At 40.2% G+C, this 22,280-nt stretch overlaps 1 protein-coding gene across 12 annotated transcripts in view; it reads right to left on the reverse strand.

Moving 5' to 3' along the window:
- Positions 1 to 22,280, reverse strand: part of Mctp1 (multiple C2 and transmembrane domain containing 1) — a 588,499-nt gene that overhangs the window by 65,364 nt on the left and 500,855 nt on the right. For all 12 annotated transcript variants that reach the window (XM_052743710.1, XM_052743711.1, XM_052743708.1 and 9 more), the window contains one exon: positions 4,129 to 4,182. In XM_052743710.1, coding sequence (XP_052599670.1) covers positions 4,129 to 4,182 — 54 coding nt within the window. The remainder of the gene's footprint in view (positions 1 to 4,128; positions 4,183 to 22,280) is intronic.

Genomic DNA, 22,280 nt, shown 5'->3' on the forward strand with positions numbered 1-22,280 from the left:
CCTGCTGGAACACAGCATTCTATCTTCTGCTTCCTGATCCTGCAGCTGGATCTTATTACCAGTGCAGGGTGGACTGTGGGAAGCATGCTGAAACTTTTCAAACTACAAAAGACGACTGCCTTTTGTTAACTGATGTCTAGGTTATGCAGATTGGCCACTGTATGGTTATACGATGTGGTATGAACACTATTATATGCTTGTTGATAGCACCACCCAGGATATTTAGTTAAACCTTACTTTGCTTATAGTCTAGTAGAGAAAGGAATTGGTGTTGGATAGAAAAACATATTAGACTAGAGCTTTGTAGTTGAGAGTGCAGAGAATGCGCTATAGAAAATGTAACTCTAGGATGTTTCATGGTTAATTCAGAAAAGAATGCTGTCCCCAGCACAGCTTAACGGTGTTCTTATATAATGCAGGTAAGTGAAAATATTAGAAGGTAATGAGTCACATGCAAAGCTCATCATTTAAAACTCATATTTTCTGCCTTTTGGAAAATGGTGGAATTGGATTAAAAAATAGGCCACTTAAATTTAGACTTGAACCAATGTGGAGAATGGATTTTAGAATGAAGGGTAAATCCATGACCACAACCCTAAGCTGAAAAAGGATAATAAGCCTTTTAAATAAAAAACAGGGACAACACCAACAAGAAAAACTTAAAAGCTTCAAAATCTGGCGATCCAGGTGAACCATCATTGAGCTTTGACCAACTTTAACCGATGTCTTCTGAGGTACTAAAGCCAACACTAAAGAAGCTATTAGTAAGTATATCTTTATGGGCTTCAACTTCTTAGAGTGATATCTTTTCTATGTGTGTAATTATGCTGAGGGAAAATACTACATGCTCAGATGAAATGAAGGACTTCACCTTATGCCCACAGGACCTTGTCAAGTAGCCAATGACTTGGCCTTTCATTGTGAGTGACTAATATCAATGCTGCTCTAAAGAAAGACACTTTTCATAATCACCCAACAATCCACTAAGTGAAAACATGTGCACCGGCTTAGGTGAAGCCTGCCAGGGGTCTCTACTGAATGGGAAACAGGTGCTCGCATTCTGTGCCACGTAATATCCCATTTACCCCCAAGTCCAAAGGTTACAGGACTAATAGCTGCCTTGCGGCAACCAGGGAAAGCAAGACATTGGCCCCGGTGGAACATCTGGGACATATTTTACATACTTGCAACATGTGCTTCAGGTTCAATTAAAGTGAGGCTTTGGCACATTTATTAATCTTCTTTACTTTTATCCTATAAGAGGACCCATTGACCTGACCCCACTACTATACCATATGAGAAAACAGAGAAATAATGAGAACTAAAGGTCAGTACCTGTTTGTATGGTGAAAAACACATTTGTTTTTTCATGAAATTCCATTACACATGACTCTACATACAAACTTTAAATGGAGGAACCAATGAAATTTTAAAATAGGAAATGACTCTTCTCCCATTCAGACACACTGATAGTTAAGACTTACAATGTGTGCTCCGTGAGAGCCACGCTGATGGACAGAAGCTGGTGAACGGATGCTTGCACGATCCTTCCTTATTTCCACTTTTCTAGCCTAAGAGAGTTCAAAGTGTCTTGCAAATTGCGACACTTGAGATTTTCTTTTAGGTTCAGACACCATTTTTATACTATCAATTTCACTATGGTCAAAAAAGAGGGGGACCTCACCCTCATATATCATTCAAACAAAAGGCTGGATTATGAACAACAGCTCACAATGAAAGCACACTACTTGCCTATATCAGCTACGGACAAATTTAGTTGAATTCACACAGTCACTGAAGCCCTCACTTTCAGTCTGCTTTGGTAACTGGATCTGAAAACGTGTTAGAAGTAGGGTGTCAATTTCAGACAGCCAACCACCAGTTCACTATGTATACAGCTCCTGAGAGCTGGTGTTGCCACCCAGATGTGTTCAATCAAATCTGTGTTTGGTGAGCTGGTTAACTAGGGAGGCTTATTTGTTGCCTACACCTAAGACCTTCTCTATTTTAAAAAAATGATCAAGAAAATGAAGAGCCACACACTAACCAACTGGCTAACAGTGTATGGGTTGACTTCCAGCAGAGAGACGTGGACGCAGTGGACGTCACTGGGGTTTCTATTTATTAACATTTCTAGGGAAACGCCTGCTGCTGGGATGGATTTTTATGGTGGCTTTAATAATAAAGTAGCAACAAGCAAGGGAGAATAGCCATAAATGGATGGCAGCTCAGTCCTTAGCAGCAGAGAAGTGATGATTCAGAGCCGGCATGTTGAGTTAGAGTACAGGCTCTCCACAGCTCCACAACTGACCTTAACAATAAATCAGACCGTTTATTGCCAGGGGTGTACGCTCATATTATTTGACTTTAAAAACGTGTGTGTGTGTGTGTGTGTGTGTGTGTGTGTGTGTGTGTGTGTGTTTGCAGACAAGAGATTTTGTTAGGTTATTTTTGATCATGGTACTAATGACTGAATGAGGTACAGGAGAAAAATTTCACATAAAAGCTCTATCAGTTTAAAAGCATTTGAAGCAGCATGACAGGAAAGCAGCGAGTAAGCATGTGTGTTTCCATTCTACTGCAAACATCAAATACTAGTCGGGGAAACAAAGATTATGAGGTGAAGTATTCCATGTGACACTTTCCCCCTTTGACATTTCAAATGCTGGCTTCCAACACAAATTCTTATACTAGGGTATAACTGTGCATCTCTTTTGGGGTTGAAGATCAAGGGCATAAATTAAGATGCTCTGTCTTCCTTCAAAAACATCATTACTTCCTGTAACAATGGTCAGTTTTGGGTGGAGGTCAAAATTAACATTTTCTCCCTTGATCCTTGTCTATCTTCAGATAAGTTTTATATCTTCAAATGCCAAGCGATCACAATGCCACAGAGCTTCTATTTTGCTGGAGAGAGCTGTTGTCCTAATTCCAGCCACTGCTGTGGTGGTACAAGGTCCTGCTAATTCCTCCCTCTCCCCAAGGAACCACCAACCCAAACAAACCAGAAATCAGTTGCTGTTCACTGTGGTCTGTAACACAAATTGCTAAACGGTCTTATTAATAAAAAAAACAAAACAAAACTGGAGACAAATATTGGAGTGAAAGCTGAGAGATCAGAGGAATAGAACAAGCCAGTCACAAGTTCTTACTGCTAGGAAACCCTCAGTCAAAGAGAGGCCTACTTCCTGTATACTCACACCTATATACCTTTCTGTGCCCTGCCATCTTACTTCCTCTCTCTGCCCAGCTACATCACTTCCTCTTTCTGCCCAGCTCTATCACTGCCTGTCTGTCTGTACAGACCTCCAGACCTCTATGATTAACTAGTGCTGGGATTAAAGGTGTGTGCCACCACACCTGGCTCTGTTCCCAGTGTGGCCTTGAACTCACTGAGATCTGGCTGAATGTCTGCCTCCCAAATGCTAAGATTAAAGGTTTGTGCTACCACTGCCTGACCTCCATGTTTAATATAGTGCCTGGCTTTTTTCTCTGATCCCCAGGCAAGCGTTGTTTGTTAGAGCACAAATAAAATATCACCCCAGTGGTCAGCATCGCCAAGTCAAGTGGCAAAACGAAATGCAAGTCTCTCCTAAGTCTTTTGGAAGAGGCATGGGGACATTATAGACCTAAGCAAGGGCAGTAAGCACAGGGCCATTTAAATGTCCTTCCAAGCACGTCATACACATATTCTTTTGCTGAACAATTCTTTGAAAATTATAGATGACATTTTCCGTGTCCAACTCATGCAGGCTACTCTTTTTTCACACTCGACTCCGTCCCCCCAAAGCATAGACTGATTTGTAACATTCAGGATTGGACAAATGTTTGCCCTTCAAAAATGGTTGCCAGTGCTGTTACCCTCACAGTAGCTATCAAGTTCAAGACAAGCTGATTTTTTTTTTTTCCTGGCAGAAAAATATTTGACCCAGCTCTGGACAAAAGCAGAGAGGATTTATAGCCATTTCTTCCTCATTGCAACACGCAGTGGCATTGTTAGGATGATAAACAGCACTGTCCAATTTTCTGGACTCAAAACACTTCAACTCCTTTTTCAACTGTCTGTGAGAACAGTGTCATGTCTGCGTCTGCCACCCCCAGGTACCCAGGGCCGGGAGAGATAATTACCTTGTCATCCTTCTCATCTTCTTCCTCCTCGTCCTCCAGCATGTCCTCCACCACCTGCAGACAGAAACACAGGCTGTTTGTGCTCTTAGAGGAGAGGATTTTGTTCTGTCATTCTGAACCCTTTGGAAATGAAAACTTTATTAACATTTGAAACACATGCTCTGAGAGCAGATGCTTCATCTAGAGATGAAGATTAGGGAAGTGCTCAGCCTTTAATTGATTAAAGCCTCAGTCAGGAGAATCCTGCCCATGTGAAACGTTCGGTGTCAGAGAATCTGAAGTATGCCGAAGGTAAACTAACACACATCTGTGGGCTGCTCAAAATCATGACGTTTCCTTCCTAGTTCTCCTGCCATCCGTTTCAATCGGGCGTTTTAGACGTAGCACTGAATAACGAAGCCTGGAAGAGCCCTTCTATTTCTAACTTACGTTTTGACCAACTATAAGATAAAACTATCTCTGCTAGTTGATTCACACTGGTGGTCTGTGGCATAAAACTGACGATGAATGTCTTTTAATGGCTCAAATTTTAATTCTTATGTATAAAATCAACTCTTAATTGATTTGTCCTGAATCCTGAAACATTCCTTTTAATTCTTCATGATTTTTTGTAAGAATTGTGAATATACGTTAAGATTAGAAATATATTCCACAATTAAATATACAAAATATCATTTACATTGGTAAATATGCATACTTTAAAAATATTTTTATTTTATTTTATGTGTATGGGTGTTTAGTCTGTATATATGTTTATCCACCCACCACTTTCATGTCTGGTACCCTTGGAGGCCAGAAGAGGGCTTCAGATCCCCTGGAACTGGAGTTTCAGATGGTTGTGAGCTACCACATAGATGCTGTGAAACAAATCTGGATTCTCTGGAAGAGCAGCCAGTGCTCTTGAGCCCTGAGTCATCTCTCCAGCCCCAATATACTTATTTTTTTAAAAGAAAAAATCATTTTGGATCTAACAAACAATTTTTATTTCCTTTGGTCACTATATAATTGTGAGCATAATAAATGTAACTTCCAGAAGCAGATGACTTACAGGGAATTTGAAGATTGTAAGGTCACTAGTGACTTCCTGGTCAGCCTGGGTTACAGCCTGAGTCTCTGCCTTAGCAAACAAACCAACTAGAATTTACACTTTAAATAAATGTTTTCCTCATAATAACATGCACATGTGTGTGCACTCTATAGAAACCAAAAATAGAAAACTCCTGGGAGGTATTTTTCAGGTAAGCCTCAGAGGACTATAATTATATAGAATATAAATTCTATATAATTTCTAATTCATATGCTGCTTTTTTCTAATATAGTTTGAATGTCTCAAAATAGAATGAGTTGAAACACAGTTATCGAATGCTTTGAAACCTTTCTCACCAGAGTTTTGATGATGGCAGCACCAAATCCTTCTTTCGTGTGACTTTTGGATACAAAGAGAAACTAAGATTGTGTAATGCTGCAGAACTGTACAAACTGAGATATAGTGCTATATTCCCAGGTATTTTCTCTCAAGTTTCCTAAAAGTCTTGTGTGACTTCAGTGAATAACCCAAACACAAATTCCAGTTCTCATGAACCAGTGTAAAATCAAAGACATCTGAAAATCCCAGAACTGTTCCTAATTTAATCTCATACTTGACATCTTTGTTAAAAAAGTAGGACTTATGGCCTTCCTGCAGAACAGGGAACACCTCAGAAGGACCCCAGCTGGACAGAAGGTCCATCACCCAGGGACATGCAAGCAATACAGTCTCCACAAACAATCTGCACACATTACACTCTCAACCTGATTCAAACAGCTCGTAAGTGTTTAAACCCCTGGCCCAAGGTGTACTCTATAGGTTAGATGTGAACAGAAAGATGAGTAAACACACTGAGATTCCATCAATATTCACACCAACCCAGTAGAACTTAAGTAGGAGATCTCAGACAAGCCTTCCTGTAGACTTAGTTTTCTCCTGTTTAAAGCATTCACATTATAAATATGGAGAAAATGGTGATAACTGTGGCAGTGTATGATTGGACATTCAGATTGGATCATTTGAGATGGAGATTAGATTTCATCAAAAGAAGTCACTGAGCCCTCATGAGATTATATTTAAATGACTTTGTGTCACAAGTAAAAAATAAAATTATCTTATAAAATTTATATTTAAATAAAAAACTTTTTCTTTCGTTCTTTTTTCTTTCTTTCTGCTTGGCTAAAGTTGGTCTTGAAAAGTCATATCGAATATGAGAAGAAAATAAACTCAAACACTGCTGAAGCTAGTAATGGTTAAAATGTGTTATTGTAGGGTCTAGAGTGGTTGCTTACCATGTACAATCCTGTATTCAACATGCAGCAACTGAACGAAGCTGTGCCCTGTTGATGGTTGTTTTATCACTCTTTACTCTTTGGGGGCCCTGCCACCCAGCTGCCAAATAAACATACATGGAGGTTTATTCTTTCTTATGAATGCCCAGCCTTAGCTTGGCTTGCTTCTGGCCAGTTTTTCTTAAATTATCCCATCTATCTTTTGCCTCTGGGCTTTTACCTTTCACTACTTCTTACTCCACGGCTTGCTGGGTAGCTGGATGGCTGGCCCCTGATGTCCTCCTCCTTCTTTTCTTGTTTCTTTTTCTCTTCCCAGATTTTTCCTTCTACTTATTCTCTCTGCCTGCCAGCCCTGCTTATGCTTCTCTTCCCTTGCTATTAGACCATCAGGTATTTTAGACAGGCACAGTAACACAGCTTCACAGAGTTAAACAAAAGCAGCATAAAAGAATGCAACACATTTTTGCTCATTAAACAAATGTTCCACAGCATAAACAATTGTAACACACCTTAAAATAATATTCCACAACAGTATCCTATACCTCGTCTCTAACTCCTCATCACACCTCACTCCCAGAAGGTGAATGTGACAGATTATGTCTTGCATATTGCAAACTACATGGTAGTTACTCAAGAAATGTTTTTGGTTGGATAACTAGGTAAGTGCATCATCTGGCTGTCATATCCTTTCGCTTGTTTTTGTTTTTCTGATGTCAGCTCTCCTGCCTCAGTCTCTCAAGTTCTGGAACTGGAGGCATGCATCCCTGCACCTGGCTCTGGGCCTTCAAGCGACTGCACAAACTCCATGGTGTAGCGTCTACTTTTTATTTCTCAGAGGTGACCCAGCTCATTTGACCTAGCTCATATATAGCCAATGATGTAGATGAATAAAGGCAAATGATCAAAATTTTTCAAAGTGTGGCTTGGAGAAGGTCCCATCTGCATCTATCGTTAAGATCCAGGGATCATCAATATCAAATTCATTTCCAAAACTTCAAAATATGAAAAATAAACAAACCACTAGGACAACTACACATTTTACAAATGACATTGTGTTCAAGTGGGACTCAAGGAGGTCTACAGAATCAGGCTCTTTTGCAAAACCCAAACTGCTATTACCCTGCCCAAGTGGGTAATTGGCTCCATGCAGTTACTCTGCAAATGTGCTGCCAGGCGCCCCCAACACAGCCATTGGCTTCTACGTTTGGCAGAGAGTGTTGTGTTGTGTTCTGCTGAGGGCTGTCCTCCTCTGTTGCCGTTGGCTGCTACGTCACAGGCATTACACATGAGGGTCTATAAAACAAACAGGTGATGGGTTCCTATTGATTTCTACATGTAACTCCAGAATGTATCCCACTAGAACATGTTGTTCAGAGGAAGCATAAAATGCTTGGAAAATAGTGCTGGTCACAGCCCCTTTCCCACAGTGCTGACTAAGGACTCAATGAGGCTACATATGAAGTCTTAGCATACTTCTTGTATCAAAAAAATTCTCAAAAATGTTAGCTAATGATAAAAACAAAATGTCAACTATATCTTTAACATTCATATTTGGAAATTAAATTATATCTTTTTTTGTTCTGTCTTCTGAATGACATAAAATTCTGTCTCATGTTTTCACTGACCCTAAGAAACACAAATCACCAGGCGGTGGTGGCGCACGCCTTTAATCCCAGCACTCGGGAGGCAGAGGCCGGTGGATCTCTGTGAGTTCGAGGCCAGCCTGGGCTACTAAGTGAGTTCCAGGAAAGGTGCAAAGCTACACAGAGAAACCCTGTCTCGAAAAACCAAAAAAAAAAAAAAAAAAAAAAAAAAAAAAAAGAAACACAAATCGGGGCATAGTATAGGTACAGATGAAGACTGTAGCTTGAAGTCATGATGGATTCATGACTAATCTCCAGGCATCAGTGACTAAGTGAATGGACAGCTCTGAGGGCATGTGTAGCTTCTAAACTTGTCTGTGCTTTGAGGCACACAGGCCAGGCCATGTAATGAGCACAGAAACTGCAAGATGAGTTCAAAAGTAAGCTATGTAGTACATTTAATGACTGCACAAACCTGCAGCCTTCCAAGAGAACTCAAGAAACACCTGCTATTCAAAAGGAGTGCTGGAGTTTTAACAAATACAAAACAAGAGTTCTTGCCTCAAATTCCAGCTTGTTCCTCCTTAAATAAAACCAAATAAGTGCTACATAGTTCTTTTAAGTATTCAAAAACCAGTAGTCCAAAAATTGCAACCAATAATTTAGTCATACACGGTAGGCACACGCACATATGCATAGAGAGAGAGAGAGAGAGAGAGAGAGAGAGAGAGAGAGAGAGAGAGAGAGAGAGAGAATATTTCCTTCTCCTTCAGGGGGAAAAGGAAAAAGATTGAGACAAAGATGCCTTTGTTAGAAAAGATACATTTACTAAGTTGGATTTCCCCCTTTTCTTAAAGAGAGTTCTCTAAGATAGGCTTCAGAATTCTTTTTCCAGATTATGCTTCCTGATACATTGCTTGAAAGCAAGTAGTATTAATCAAACAAGGGAAGGGCACTAGGGAAATCAGAAAGATGTAATGCAAGCAGTTAAAAGTGACACGACCTTCTGTAATGTCGCTTGTCACAGACATATGCCACACACTGGAGGAAGGTCTGCAAGAAAACTGATTCTAGGTACTATTCCTTGAATGTAATACTAATAAAGATGACATTTTAAAAACCACACAGGCAGCCCCAAACACGGTGTGCCAGTTACATTGCAGTCAAAGAACAAGCAGATAACATTATTTTCAAAGGAGTGTATTTCTTCTTCCATGTTCAGTATTTGCTGAACATTTGTCATTAGCATATAAAATTTAATATGGAGCATTTACAAAGCTCTCTTTTCAAAGTGAAACCAAGTTGCATCTATAGAATCTATATGTCTAAATCAGGTGAAAGGGCGATCTTTAAATAGTTGGAGGTTTTTTGTTGTACCCAATACAATGGGACATTTTATAAATTGCAAAAATTTATAATAAAATAAAATTAAAATTTTATTTGGCGGAATTGTAAAGGATACTGGTAAGATGAATAAAAGTGCATGTAGAATTATTCTACCAATGATCAAGAGAGGTGACTGATATGGTTCTGAAGAACACAGAGAAAGGCTAGAAATAAGTGGATTTAGTTAACTCCATTATTAAAATCACTGCAGGCTGGCAGTTATCAATAATACATTGTAATACCAACTTAGGGTGTGTGCATACATCTAGGGAGGTAAGAGGACATTTAAAGGTCCTTGAAAATTATGAAAACATGCCATTATTATTTTCCTTATGAATAATGTCTTCCCATTATTTAAAACTCTTTACATTAAAAAAAGCGAAAGTAACTGGGTGATATTAACCTTTTACCATTAGACACATAGAACCCTAAATTGACCCAAAGTCAACGCTGACAGACAGCAGTTCACTTCTCCTTGAAGACTATCTTTGAATAAATGCATGGTTTGCTAGGCTCAGAAACAATAGTTGCACAATTCAAATGTTTTGACTTCAACAGTCTATAAAAAGAAAACACCAACACATTTAAAGAAATCACTGCTGGCCAGATGCACAATAGCAATGTTAAATATTAAAGTAAGAAACTTGTCAGAATTTTTGTGTTTAATTCCATATTTAAAATTCCCAGTGGGTACAGATGCTTGTATTAGGTTACATCACAGGACATGTGACCATGCCCATTGCAGAGAGCAACACACTAAGGGAGAGAAGACTGTTTCATCCTAGCCTGAATTTTGTTTAGATCAAAGAAATGCACAAACCCAGCAGAGCATGCATTTCTGTGCCAATGGATTTATTACAGGTATACATATAATAGGAAAGTATGGATGTGTAGGGACTGGGAAAATGCACAGAACAATTTAAATGATTTTGGATTTGAGAGTACCAGAGTTCTGGCTGAAAACTTCTGTTGTCAATAAGATCATTGTAGATGTGCTTGGACCTCTGTTACCTCTAAAATGTTTGAGAAGAAACTTTTACAGAATGAATGTAACAAGTAAACTACATATATAATTTATTAATTGCTTGTAAAAGTAATGATGCATAAGCAGCTCTAAAATTCATTTTCATCCAAGTACTTCTCAAAGCAAACGAATGTATGATGACTTCCTAGTTTGATTCACACTATTAAGGATTTGACCTTGAAGTATTTCAGCTACAGTAGTCATCAAGATAACTGGAACACTAGATGTAATAATAATTAGTGTGGTAGCTTGCCAGCGAAGCTGAATGTATTGCAACACAAAAGAAGGCAGACTAGAAAGAAAAGCATTAGCACTCACTGCTAAAAGACTTCCTGATTTTTACAGAGACTCAAAGACAATTATTTCATGGAGAATGCATTTCCATGGCTCATTTTGGGAAGTGTCATGTTGTAATTTAGTCTGGTTCTTAATAAGAGTATGGCTTTAATATGGCTACCGGGTGACTCTTGATTCATGCCACTGATCATGTACAGCCTGTATTCTGCATCATCAACAGCATTCTTATTTGCAGTATAATATGCTTTGCTGGAAGGCATACAGACAGTAAATTTACTTGAGTGTCCAAAAGGATGTAACCTTTCATTTTCTTAAGTGTCAGTTTAACTTAATATGCAGAGAAACCATTCCACTGAGAAAGGCTAAACAATAACTAATACAAATTCTATATCCAACATAAGCATCTTAGATGAATTTCTCTTCATATTTCTTTCTAGTTTCTTAAATGTTAATTCTTACACAAAGCACTGTGAGAATTCTAGTGTTTATTTGAACTATGTCTCCATCTAAAGGCTTCACAATGTATTGTATTTTTGCATGCCAAGAATTTTTGGTGTCTTTAGGATATTGTGCATTAATTCAGCTGAACAGGATCATAGGGTGACTATTAACCTGTAACACACTACTAAAAATTACGTTTTTTTGAAAGTGTTATTTGCCAAATTACAGTAAGGTGTATAAAAGGCCAAACATTTTGAATGGTTTAATGTGGTTTTCAAGTAAAATTAAAAGTGGGCTTACTATTAATCTGTTTAAAAAGACTATTTTTGAAGTAAAATATTCTGTTCATAAATAATAAAGAGTTCATATAAAAAAGTAATTTTCTTAAATTTTTATGTTAAAAACCCAAGTTTTGTTCCTCACACACCATTTTAACAAGAAAGGCATAACCTGAAGTGTTTCAAACTTTGAAGCAGCCTTGGTAGTTTTTATGACTTTGAGCTGCCGCATACAAGCTCCGTGCTAGTGGTTTACCAGTTCTGCAGTGCGGGAAGAGAGGTTTGCACGGCCTCTGCTATGTATGGCGCACGCCCTGACACCTGCACACAACTGTCCCTGCTCTAACTCCCTCAGACAGGCTGAGAACACGAAAGCTGCACAAGCCCTTTCCATTGTAAGCAAATGCGTAATGTAGCACATTGTATCACAGATAAATTTTGGATCTTCTGAACACTTAAGAAAATTCACATTATCTATTTTAAGCAGTATGTTGAGTCACGGACGGAGCAGGTGGAATGGGTTGTGTGTTCGGGGAAAAGACTCAGATATTAAGCTTTTCCTTTTGATGATTTTCACCTAGAATGTTCTAAAAACTGAGAACATTATGTCAGAATATTCAGCTTTAAAAATGAAGTGCATTGATGCAAAATCACAGTCCCAAGACTTCAGTCCTTAGCTTATGTATTTTTCTACAAGTAATGATAAAATATTTTTAATCTTTTTTTGTATAAAAAGAATCATCTTCACAAAAGAAAGCCCTAATACGCTTGGACCTACATTTGGATTGAAAAGAACATGTGCAGTGAATGATAAATTTTAGCTTAAAAGCCTGAGTGAAAAGAATGGCCAGGAACCTCACACTACCTGGTATAGCTCATGAGCTTCCCGCAATAAGTCAGCGCTCTCTCCCTAGTCTTGCTGAAGCCTGCCTGGTGCACTTATCATTTCTGCTTTATGTAGTGTACTATGTGATTGCTAAATTAGTGCACAATGCATTTATAATATTTATAGTACCAACATTTAGTTAAATAACCTTTATGTAAGATTTATGTTGATTTTTTATTTCTCATTTAATGGCAAATTATGAAGAGCATGTTTCATAAAGATAATTCTCCATTTAAATTCATCAGTCCATTAAATATTAAAATTATGTTTCTGATGCAATCGAGAACAAATTTGTCCAGCTTCAGTGATTATTTGCACTCATAAAAATTAGGCTTGATTAATAAAATTTAAATGCTTGATTAAGTTGACATTTTCATGTTCCATTCTGATTTATTAAAATTGCCGGTCTCCAGGCATGGTGTGCTGGTAGAGGGATACCTTTCCCCTTCTTTTACTGATTTGTCTTTCATGAGGCTTTTAGGAAAGGGGATTTTGGTGGACCTAACAATGCTTTCAGTGAGATGTCCCATGTTAGCTGTGGTGCTGCCTGCCTTTGTCTGTGAACAGTGCAGAGGTACAGTACATTAATCAAGAAAAAGTTCTTTCTGATATCTCTGAATATAACCTGAAAAGTAACATACATCTATAGTACTCTATGGAAATGCATTTCTAAGAGGTTTTAATCTGCTAAAGATTTTCTTTAATCAAATTTCATCATATGCTTTAATTTTTACCATTTGATGCTTTTTATTGATATTAGTATACACATTTTTTGTTTTTGAAGCACTCGCTTATACACAGCAGGCTGATTGGGCACACAAGAAGTCTTACTATGACATTACCTACACATTTGAAACTTAAAATGACTAATGGCTATGTGAAAAAACCCCACAATTTTTAAAGGAAGTCTTATGTATCCCTGGCTGGCTTGGAATTCACTATGTACCCCAAGATGGCCTTGATTGCAGGAATTCCATGCCTAGTGAAAAACCATCATTCTCAGTAGAACTTAGAAGGCAATATTTCAAGATCATTGTTGACTAATGCAACATGTAAGCCACCCTTGATACTCGCAATGCCTTACTCTGTTATATACAAGGTAAGGTAACTAGTGGTCATTTCTATGTGCTTGGCACATTGTGTTGGCTCATAAATCCCTGGAAAACTCCAACAATGTAGCTATTGTCCTCCTTGCTCTGCAGAGAGAATTAAGGTGTAGGACGATGAATAAATTTGTGTAGCTAACAAATAGAAAGCTTGGAATTTAATCCTTGGATTTGTTATTTGCTTGGCCATTGATAGTAGAAATGACAATTATTTGGGAATGCTGTATAATAATCTGCCTTCTCAAAAAAGCAACAGTAGCTGAAGACTCAGTTATTTTTGAAATGATGATGTGTAATTGTTATCTTCTTTTTCTTACATGATTAAATATATTCAATAACAACTGATTGATAATGCCTGCAAAAGTGTAAATTTCAGTTTGTCGACTACCATACTATTCCAGTTCCATATATGAAAGGGTAGAAAAGCTTAAAAGTTGTGTTATTGACAAATATACCTCACACAATACTTGACAAATATAAGATCCAGGGCAATTAGATCCCTAGTAATGCTACTGATTCATTAGCATCTTCTATAAACTGATAGACATGTCATTTATTATTCACTTTTACTTTTTTAATGTAGATTTTCAAGATCTTGATAACTTCCTGAGTCAGAGGCAATAAACATCTGTCAAGACGTGGCCCAGTTGCTAAGGCATGCACTGTACAAGCACGAGGATCTGAGTTCAGCCCCCCAGCATGTAAAAGCTGAGTGTGGTGGTGCACACCTGTAGCCCCAGTGCTGAGGTGGGGCATGGGGAGCAGAGACAAGGTGGATCCCTGATCATTGGCCAGCCATCCTCACTGAATCAATGAGCTTCAAGGTCTGTGAGAGACCATGTCTCAAAAAATAAAGGTGGAGAGCAACCTATGTCAGCTTGTGGCCTACATATACACAAGCACATGCACACGTAACTATACTAGCATTACATACACCATAGCCAGCCTCACACATAAAATACCAATAAAAAGTGCCACCCATATACGTGAACCCTCCCACCTGACCACCCATGCAGACTGTGATAGAAGTGTGATAGAAGTGTGAACGAGCTACAGGTGATGTGTGAGCAGGTGGCCTCCATCTCACCTTCTTCATCATAGTATTTCTAACAGTTTGGTGTCAGGAAAAGAATGAGTCAAAATCATCTGGAAAGTATGAGAAAGGTCACTAAAAGTAGGGAATCCATCCTGAGCCCCCAGAAACTGGTCGGTCCCTTTTTTTCATTTCTCTGGTATCTCATCCCTCAATTAGAGAAGACAGGACTAGAGAAACTGGCCTTTTGAAGCAGAGATACTTTATAAAAATTGACTTACATGAGAAAAAACACTTGAGTGAGACAATCTGAAGAACCCACGGGAGATTTTGAGGGGAGTTAAGGGACTTGGTACTCCAGTATCTGTCTAGGGCTCCAGCCCTTTCCAGAAAGGGTATGCTTTCATAAAGCATAAATCATAAAGCAATGCTTTCAAATTTCCTCCAGTGGCCAAGACACTTTATTTGGTGGAAACAGAGCTGGGTTTCAGGGAAGAACTCATTCTCTATTAAGAACTAAGCACCTCTGCCTCATTATTTTCACTAGAACCAGAGCGGCCAGGAAGAGTTCAGGCAGGTGGGAGGGGCTAAAGTATGAGACTAACTATATCTTTTCAGACAACTGCCACTAACTTTAAACTCTCAAATCTCTTCCAAATCTGATAGATTTAAAGCGAGAACTGTGCTTCCGGCAAGGAGATCTTTAGAAGATTGCCTTTTAAAAATAGAAGTATTTCCCTAGCATCATTTTCTGTGTGAACGTACATGTCACGTACAGGTAACACTCATCTCCCATCATTCTACAGTTTTATCTTTCCAATTTTAAGTTCAACTGCAGTCTGAGAATGGAGTAAAAGGGCAGGCCACAAGAAGAGGAAGTATTAAAGGTAAACACAGAGTCAGTAAGGGAAAAAAGTACAGACTCGGGAGCAGGGCAGAAACTGCAGAGCCACAGACAGCCAGGCCAGATTTCTTTACGTGTGCAATGCACACGTAGTCATTATGGGGCATCTTTTAATACTCTTCTTATCACACACAAACACACCTAATATATTCAGGTGTTTGAGTTAGTTGGTTGCTCAATCCAGTGTGTCATAGACTGTCCAGGAAATGGGCACAATTTAGTCATCTTTGATTGTTAACGCCCAAATTTTAAAGAATTTTCGTGTAAATTTATACAACTTTTGACTGGAAAAGAAAGGTAAAGTATATGTTTATTTATCAAACATTTTTATTTTGGGACAAGGTTTTACTACGTACTTCAGGCTGGCCCAGAACTCACAGCAATCCACCTCAGCCTCATGAGTGCTAGAATTACAGAATGAGCCACAGTGTCTGGAGTCAGCAACTGTCTATTGAGCAACTATTCTGATGCTATGTCTGAGAGATATTCCTCTGTGCTAGAGTTAAATGCAACCATCCCAGGGTGGTGAGTGAGACTTGTGATGAACCAATGATTACAAATAGTGAGCAGTTGCTTCCCCTCTGTATTTTGCTTTCCAATTTGGTCTTGAGGTCTCCAAGAGTAGTTACAAGCCATGATACATACTTACTAGACGAGCTCTCCTGGGGGAAGACATGTAGACACATGCATGACTAGGTGCTCGGAAGGCTCAGATGTGTCAGCAGGTGGACACAATGATGGGGTGAAATAAAATTCATAAAACAAAAGAAATTTCTAGCTAAGTTTTCAGGGACATTAGGAGGGCCAGGAGGAGATGGAGGGACAGCTAGCCCAGCGGGGCATTCAGTCAGAAGGCGGAACATCCGGAGTACAGATAGGACATGTGTGACTATGTGTTTATTAGGGCTAATTTAAAGAAACTATAGGCAAAAGCTGGAACTTGTTTAATTTATTCTGGTGTTAACTAATTTGTTTTATAATAGTCAGCAGCTGTGGGATGTGTTGGGCTCAGGGTCAGCTAGATGAGGTACAAGTGGGATACACTGCAAACCACCACGGGAGGTGTGGTAATCTGAATGTAATGGCCCCCATGATCTCAGAGGGAGTGGCACTACTAGGAGGTGTGGCTTTGTTGGGAGTAGGTATGGCTTTGTTGGAGAAAATGTGTCACTGTGGGGGTGGACTTTTGAGGTTTCCTATGCTCAGGATACCACCCAGTGTCTCAGTCGACTTCCTGTTGCCTGCAAGATATAAGATTCTCAGCTATTCCTCCAGCACCATGTCTGCCTGCATGCTGCCACGCTCCCCATCATGATGATAATGGTCTGAACCTCTGAAACTGTGAGTGAGTGCCCTCAATTAAATGTTTTCCTTATTAAGAGTTGCCATGGTCATGGTGTCTTTTCACAGCAATAAAAATCCTAAGACAGAAAGGTACGTTTTGACTAGTCAAAGATGACTTGAAACTACTGAGTTTCAAATAACATGGTTTAGATCTAAAAGCAGGCAATTTGGCAGCAAATATATCAAATGAATTTATGCCAGAGAGATAAGAGAACTCCGAGGAGCTGTCTTGCTCACACTCTTGGGAGCAGGTGACAGTGTGGACTGGTGGTGAGAGAACCAGTGAGGAGTCATCAGTGGCTCTCCTGGAGGAAGGGTAGGAGCTGATCACCCAGACACATAATAAAATGTGGACCTTAGAAGGTGACCAATCATATTACATACAAAAAATTCTTCAAAATGAATGTATTTTGATCCAGAGGTCCTTTGAGGACCTTACTGAGAAGGTATTGCCCAAATATCCACTTCGGAGTTTCCTCCCAGCATTGAAATGAAAACAAATGAACAAACAAACAAAAACTGAAGCAAATACTTTATAAAAAGGTGTTTAATAAGAAGAAATATAGTATTTTCATAACGAAAACTATGCAGACATTAAAAATTATGTTTATTAGAAGGTTTTCTAGCAATATAAAGGATCATTCTAGCTATGCTGTAGAACACAAATGTGAGTGAGCTAATGATGGACTTGCTATGATACATTTCAAAATAAGCAGAATGAGCAATAAAAATCTACACAAGTAAATAAATCTATTTTCAAGAAGCGAATAGAAAGTAGAGAGAGTGTGTGGAAATTTGGGAAACCACAGACATGTTGTCCTTCCCACGCTCTTGGCGTTGCTATCCATAGACCATTGACCCATCACCTCCCCAAGTTCTTCAACTCCTCGAACACCGCTTGGTGTCAGCCGCTCAGCCTTGCTGTTGGGCTGCTGCACACACAGCTGAGGAGATGCCTCAGAGCAAAGCACCTGGCTCGTGACAAGCTGCCAGTTGGCTCCAGTGCTCCCATGTCTGTCATGCCCTGAGGCTGCAGAGCTGTGGTATATTCTCTTGGACCTTTGTGGTAATGAGTTGGTGTTCCGACCAGGCTACATGTCAGTGCACAGGGTCTACGTGGCTCCCAGGACTCCATGGGGCTGGCACCATGTTTGTGTGTGGCCTGCATTGCACATCTGTTTCACACAGAGCGCCCCACCCCAGTGCACCAGCTCTGCTGAAGTCACCATCTTGTTTTGGCTCAGTTTCCTCACCCACCCAAAGGAAGATGCATCAGTCTCAACTTCCTGCCTTTCTTTGTTTCTTTAAAAGAGAGAGAGAGTGTGTGTGTTGGGGGGTGCACGTTCCAGGGCACATGTGTAAAGGTCAAAGGGCAACCTCAGGTGTTGGACCTTGTGTTCCATCCTCTTTGGGGCAGGGCTCTTTACTCTTCATTAAGCCTGGGGACTCTCCAGTCCCAGGGCCTCTCTCACGGTAAGGCCCTTGCAATCACAGATGCTCACTGGATTTTACACAGATTCTGAGGATTCAGTCAGGGACTCATGGCTGTACAGTAAGTACTTCACTCCCTGAACAATCGCCTCAGCCCTTCTTCCTGCCTTGCGTCTGTGTGGTGGGGACCAAGGAGTTGCACAAGCAACAACAGAACACAAACAAACAACCATGCCAGAATAAATAGAAGAAAAGCCCGAAGCTGTGGTTTGGATGGATCCTTCTCATGAGGAGACTTCCCAGCCATCCTTGATGACCTTAGGGAACCACCAATACAGCACAATTGTCCCAATCAGATTTTTATTTCAGGATGATGACCCTCCTCCTACTCTTCAAATAAAAATACAACTAAAAATTGCCAGATACTTACAAGGCATTTTGACAAATTAGAATTTTATTAGAAGCTTTATTGTTACCTGAAATTCTGATTTGATCAGTCATCTGTGGTCTTTTTAAAGACTTTTTTATGTATATGTATGCCTATGTGAGTGTATGTTCACTGTGTTCATGCAGGAGCCCAAAGAGGCTAGAAAGGGGTGTTGCTCCCTGTGGAATTGAAGTTACCAGCAGTTGTGACTGAAGCCTGGTCCCCTGCATGAACAGTAAGTGCTCTTATCCACTGAACCACCTCTCTAGCCCAGGTCATCGGTGTTTTTATTTGCTAAACGTGTCCCTCACAACTCTGGTTGAATCTTTCAGGCTGCAGGGCTGGAGTGTACACAAGGGAAGGTCTAGTCATTTTCTGAGAGAGGGAAATGATACCATGGTGGTGATGGTAAAGGTAGAGGCTGGGATGAGAGACGAAGGGCCATGTACAAGTTCTGATGCAGTGATCGGCATCCTCTGTTCTAGTGTCACTCTACGCTGTGACTAGTCAGTGTCTCTGGAAGGTTGTGGGGCGCACTTTTCTAAGGCATCTAATCAGCTCTAACTTTCAACTGCCTTATGCTCGAGATTCTTTGGGAACTAAAGGTCTGATTCTTTTCATGGTCCTCCTCAGATATTTGCAAGCTGGTAACCTCTGAAAAGTTGAGAAAATTGTGGTTGAAATAAGCACAAAGGAGAAAAGAGCGATCATCCATTTTTAGATGTGTTCAGAGGCTGGATGACTCAGAGCTGCTTCTGTTAAGAGCACTGAAGATGTGGTCTTTTTTGGTACCAAGAGAAAAACACAGAAGACTTGTGCTCTATGTTACTTTCAGTGGATGATAAAACCCCACTGAAGTCGAGTCCAACGGTATATGCAAAGCGCTTTTGCCGACGGTCCTCTCCTCTCTCAACTTGGCTTTGGCCAGCCCGGTCGGGGCTCTTCATGAGTTAGACTCACTTCTGCACCATTCCCCAGACTCAAGTATTCCACCAAGGGCTGCTTTCTAGACAAGAACACTGGCAGAAAACATAATAAATGTGATCGACTGAAGGGACTCAGGACAGACATCAAATGTCCCTGTGGTGACCAATCCAAATTTTCCAACAGCGTTTCTTTCCTTCCACGCTTTGTTTCTAGAGGTAAGTATTTGGGTTGAAATGGCTCAGAGCCGAGGAGAAAACAAATTGAGTACTACTAGAGAAGGGAGAAGAAGCAAATGCCTTCTCATTGGAGGAACTAACGGAACATTCCAGTGTTTACTCGTGTTTTAACAAGGCAGACTCTGTCTCCATTTATGTCACAGTCATACCATGAGTCAGAGTGATTTCATTGATCTGCCCCACTCTGTCTTTTTCATGCCATCATTGATCAGTAACCGAGACTGCTGTGTAGGAGGCGTATCACGACAGTGGAGATGAATGTTCTTTTAAAGTGTAATTAAAAAATCCTGCTTGAAGAATGTCTGTATGTCAAAAATTCCAAGACTTTCTTCACAACTGTGCAGGATGCTCAGCTCTGATTTACTCCTCCCATGCTCACCTGGGTGAGTAGAAAGTCACTCCATGGGCCACAAATAAAGGCAGCGCCTGGACTGGAGCAGATGTCTGCATCATTCCTTAAGAAGTCACTGAGAAGCTTATGAGAAAGAATCTGGGGCATCTGGGGTTCTGTGGAATGCCCTGGGTACCCATGGAGATCCCCTGGGAAAGATAGGCTCCAGCGCGCACTACAAAAGCAGCTCAAGACTTCAGCAAGTAGCAGACTTGTTCTCACTTCACACTGACTGTGTGGTGGAGTTCCTTGTTTATCTTGCATTTCAATTTCCTCCTTTATAAAGTAGGGGTAAAAGCATTTAGAATAGTTCACTTGATATAATTATTGTAAAGAATGAAAAGAGTGATGTCTCCAAAAGGCTTAGCAGGATACCTGATGTACAGAAATTGTTTAAAAAATATCTGCTCCATTTCTCCGAGTTAACAGTAAGAAGTGGGAGGAAGTTAATGAATGTCCATCAAGGTATGAGCTTGAGGGTGGAGTCAGTGCTGCTGTCTTTGCTCAGGGAGAAGTGGGATGTACCAAAATAGAGCCAAGGAAAGAAGCATGACTGTGGTTAAGAACACAAACAGTTGAGAACTCTCTGTTTAGCACTGTAGTCCATTTTTTAATTGGATTGTTTGTTGTTTTGATGTCTGGTTTCTTGAGTTCTTTATATATTCTGGAGATCAGCCCTCTGTCAGATGTGGGGTTGGTGAAGATCTTTTACCATTCTGCACACTGTCCTTTTGTCTTATTGACTGTGTCCTTTGCCTTACAGAAGCTTCTCAGTTTCGGGAGGTTTCATTTATTAATTGTTGCTCTCAGTGTCTGAACAGCTCGGAGGCAGGGGGAGGGGCTTGGACCTGCCTCTACTAAATGTACCTCCTCATGGGAGGCCTTACCTTCTTGTAGGAGGGAATGGGGGGGTGTTGAAACGGGAAGGCTGAAGGGGTGGGAGGAAGGAAGACGGGGTCTTTGGTATGTAAAATAAATAAAAAATTTTTCTTAATAAAAAAACAAACAAACAAAAAAAGAACACAAACTTCACTTTCTGAGGCCTGGTCCCTTTTCTTAAGGAAGGTTCCACAACTATGTTTATTCCACCGGAGTGTTCTCTCTTAATTGCTACAGATGGAAGTACGGGATGGTGGCTTTAGGGGGACCCCACCCAATCAGCTTGGTCTCCAGAGAGACGGCTAGTAAGACAGGCCTGCAAAGTGTTCCACACGGGACTTGAGATGCAACGAGAGTCCGGTAATTTTAAATCCCCACTAAAGGGTGTTCCTGGTGTCCGCTCTTCCACTGATGACACTTTTGCCAGCAGGGCCTGTATTTGGACAGGTGGTACAATAGGCAGTGCGGGAGGAATTTTCGTCAGCTTTTAGAGGGACAGCTCAAACTGAGAAAGGGTGGCATTTCTGTCTTTATATCCCTTTCATGCCAGGGACATTTCTGAATGATGTATGTATTAAACAGGCTCCTCTGGAAAGGCCAAACAACGCTTGTACTGCAAATTTTCACATCATGGCCCCAGACTAGCTGGACTGAGACCCAGCGTTTCTTATTTTTCACAATTCTGACTAGGAAATAGCACAGGGAGAACGGCATTTCTAACACACCTCTGCCTGTGGGTTCCCTCGGGGCTACAGATTCACCCCAGAAATAGCTGTCTGTTCATCCAGTCCTTAACAGGGTCGGCTTACTAAATGTATCAGGTCTCCCTTTTCTGTTGAAACTAGAAGAACTAGATGGAAAAGAGGGAGGGGCTTAGTGCTGGAGAGTCTCGGGCTGAGAGGCTTAATAAATAATCAACACATGAGGAAGCCCTTTCCCGCTGGGTATTAATCTCAACTATCAGTCAATATGTTGAAGAGAGAATTTTCACCCATCTATGTACTTCATGTGTTATGACATTATTACTAACTTTTGTCTCTTTTCTATGTAGATCTAAAAGTCATTTTGATTTGTTTTTCTTTTGGTCTTCACCCTAATTAAATTTTCTAAGATTTCGCCTTTATAGCAGAAACAGCCCCCAGCTTTCTCTCTCTCTCTTCCCGCCTCCTCTTCAGGAAGTTTCCTGGTTTGAGGTCAGTCAACAGTGTAATTAATTCACCCCAGAGGTCTTGTGTACTTTTTATACATGCTAAAAGCTTC

This window comes from Peromyscus californicus, unplaced genomic scaffold (genome assembly GCF_007827085.1).
Source record: "Peromyscus californicus insignis strain IS unplaced genomic scaffold, ASM782708v3 Scaffold_18__1_contigs__length_77618521, whole genome shotgun sequence".
Classification (NCBI taxonomy): domain Eukaryota; kingdom Metazoa; phylum Chordata; class Mammalia; order Rodentia; family Cricetidae; genus Peromyscus; species Peromyscus californicus.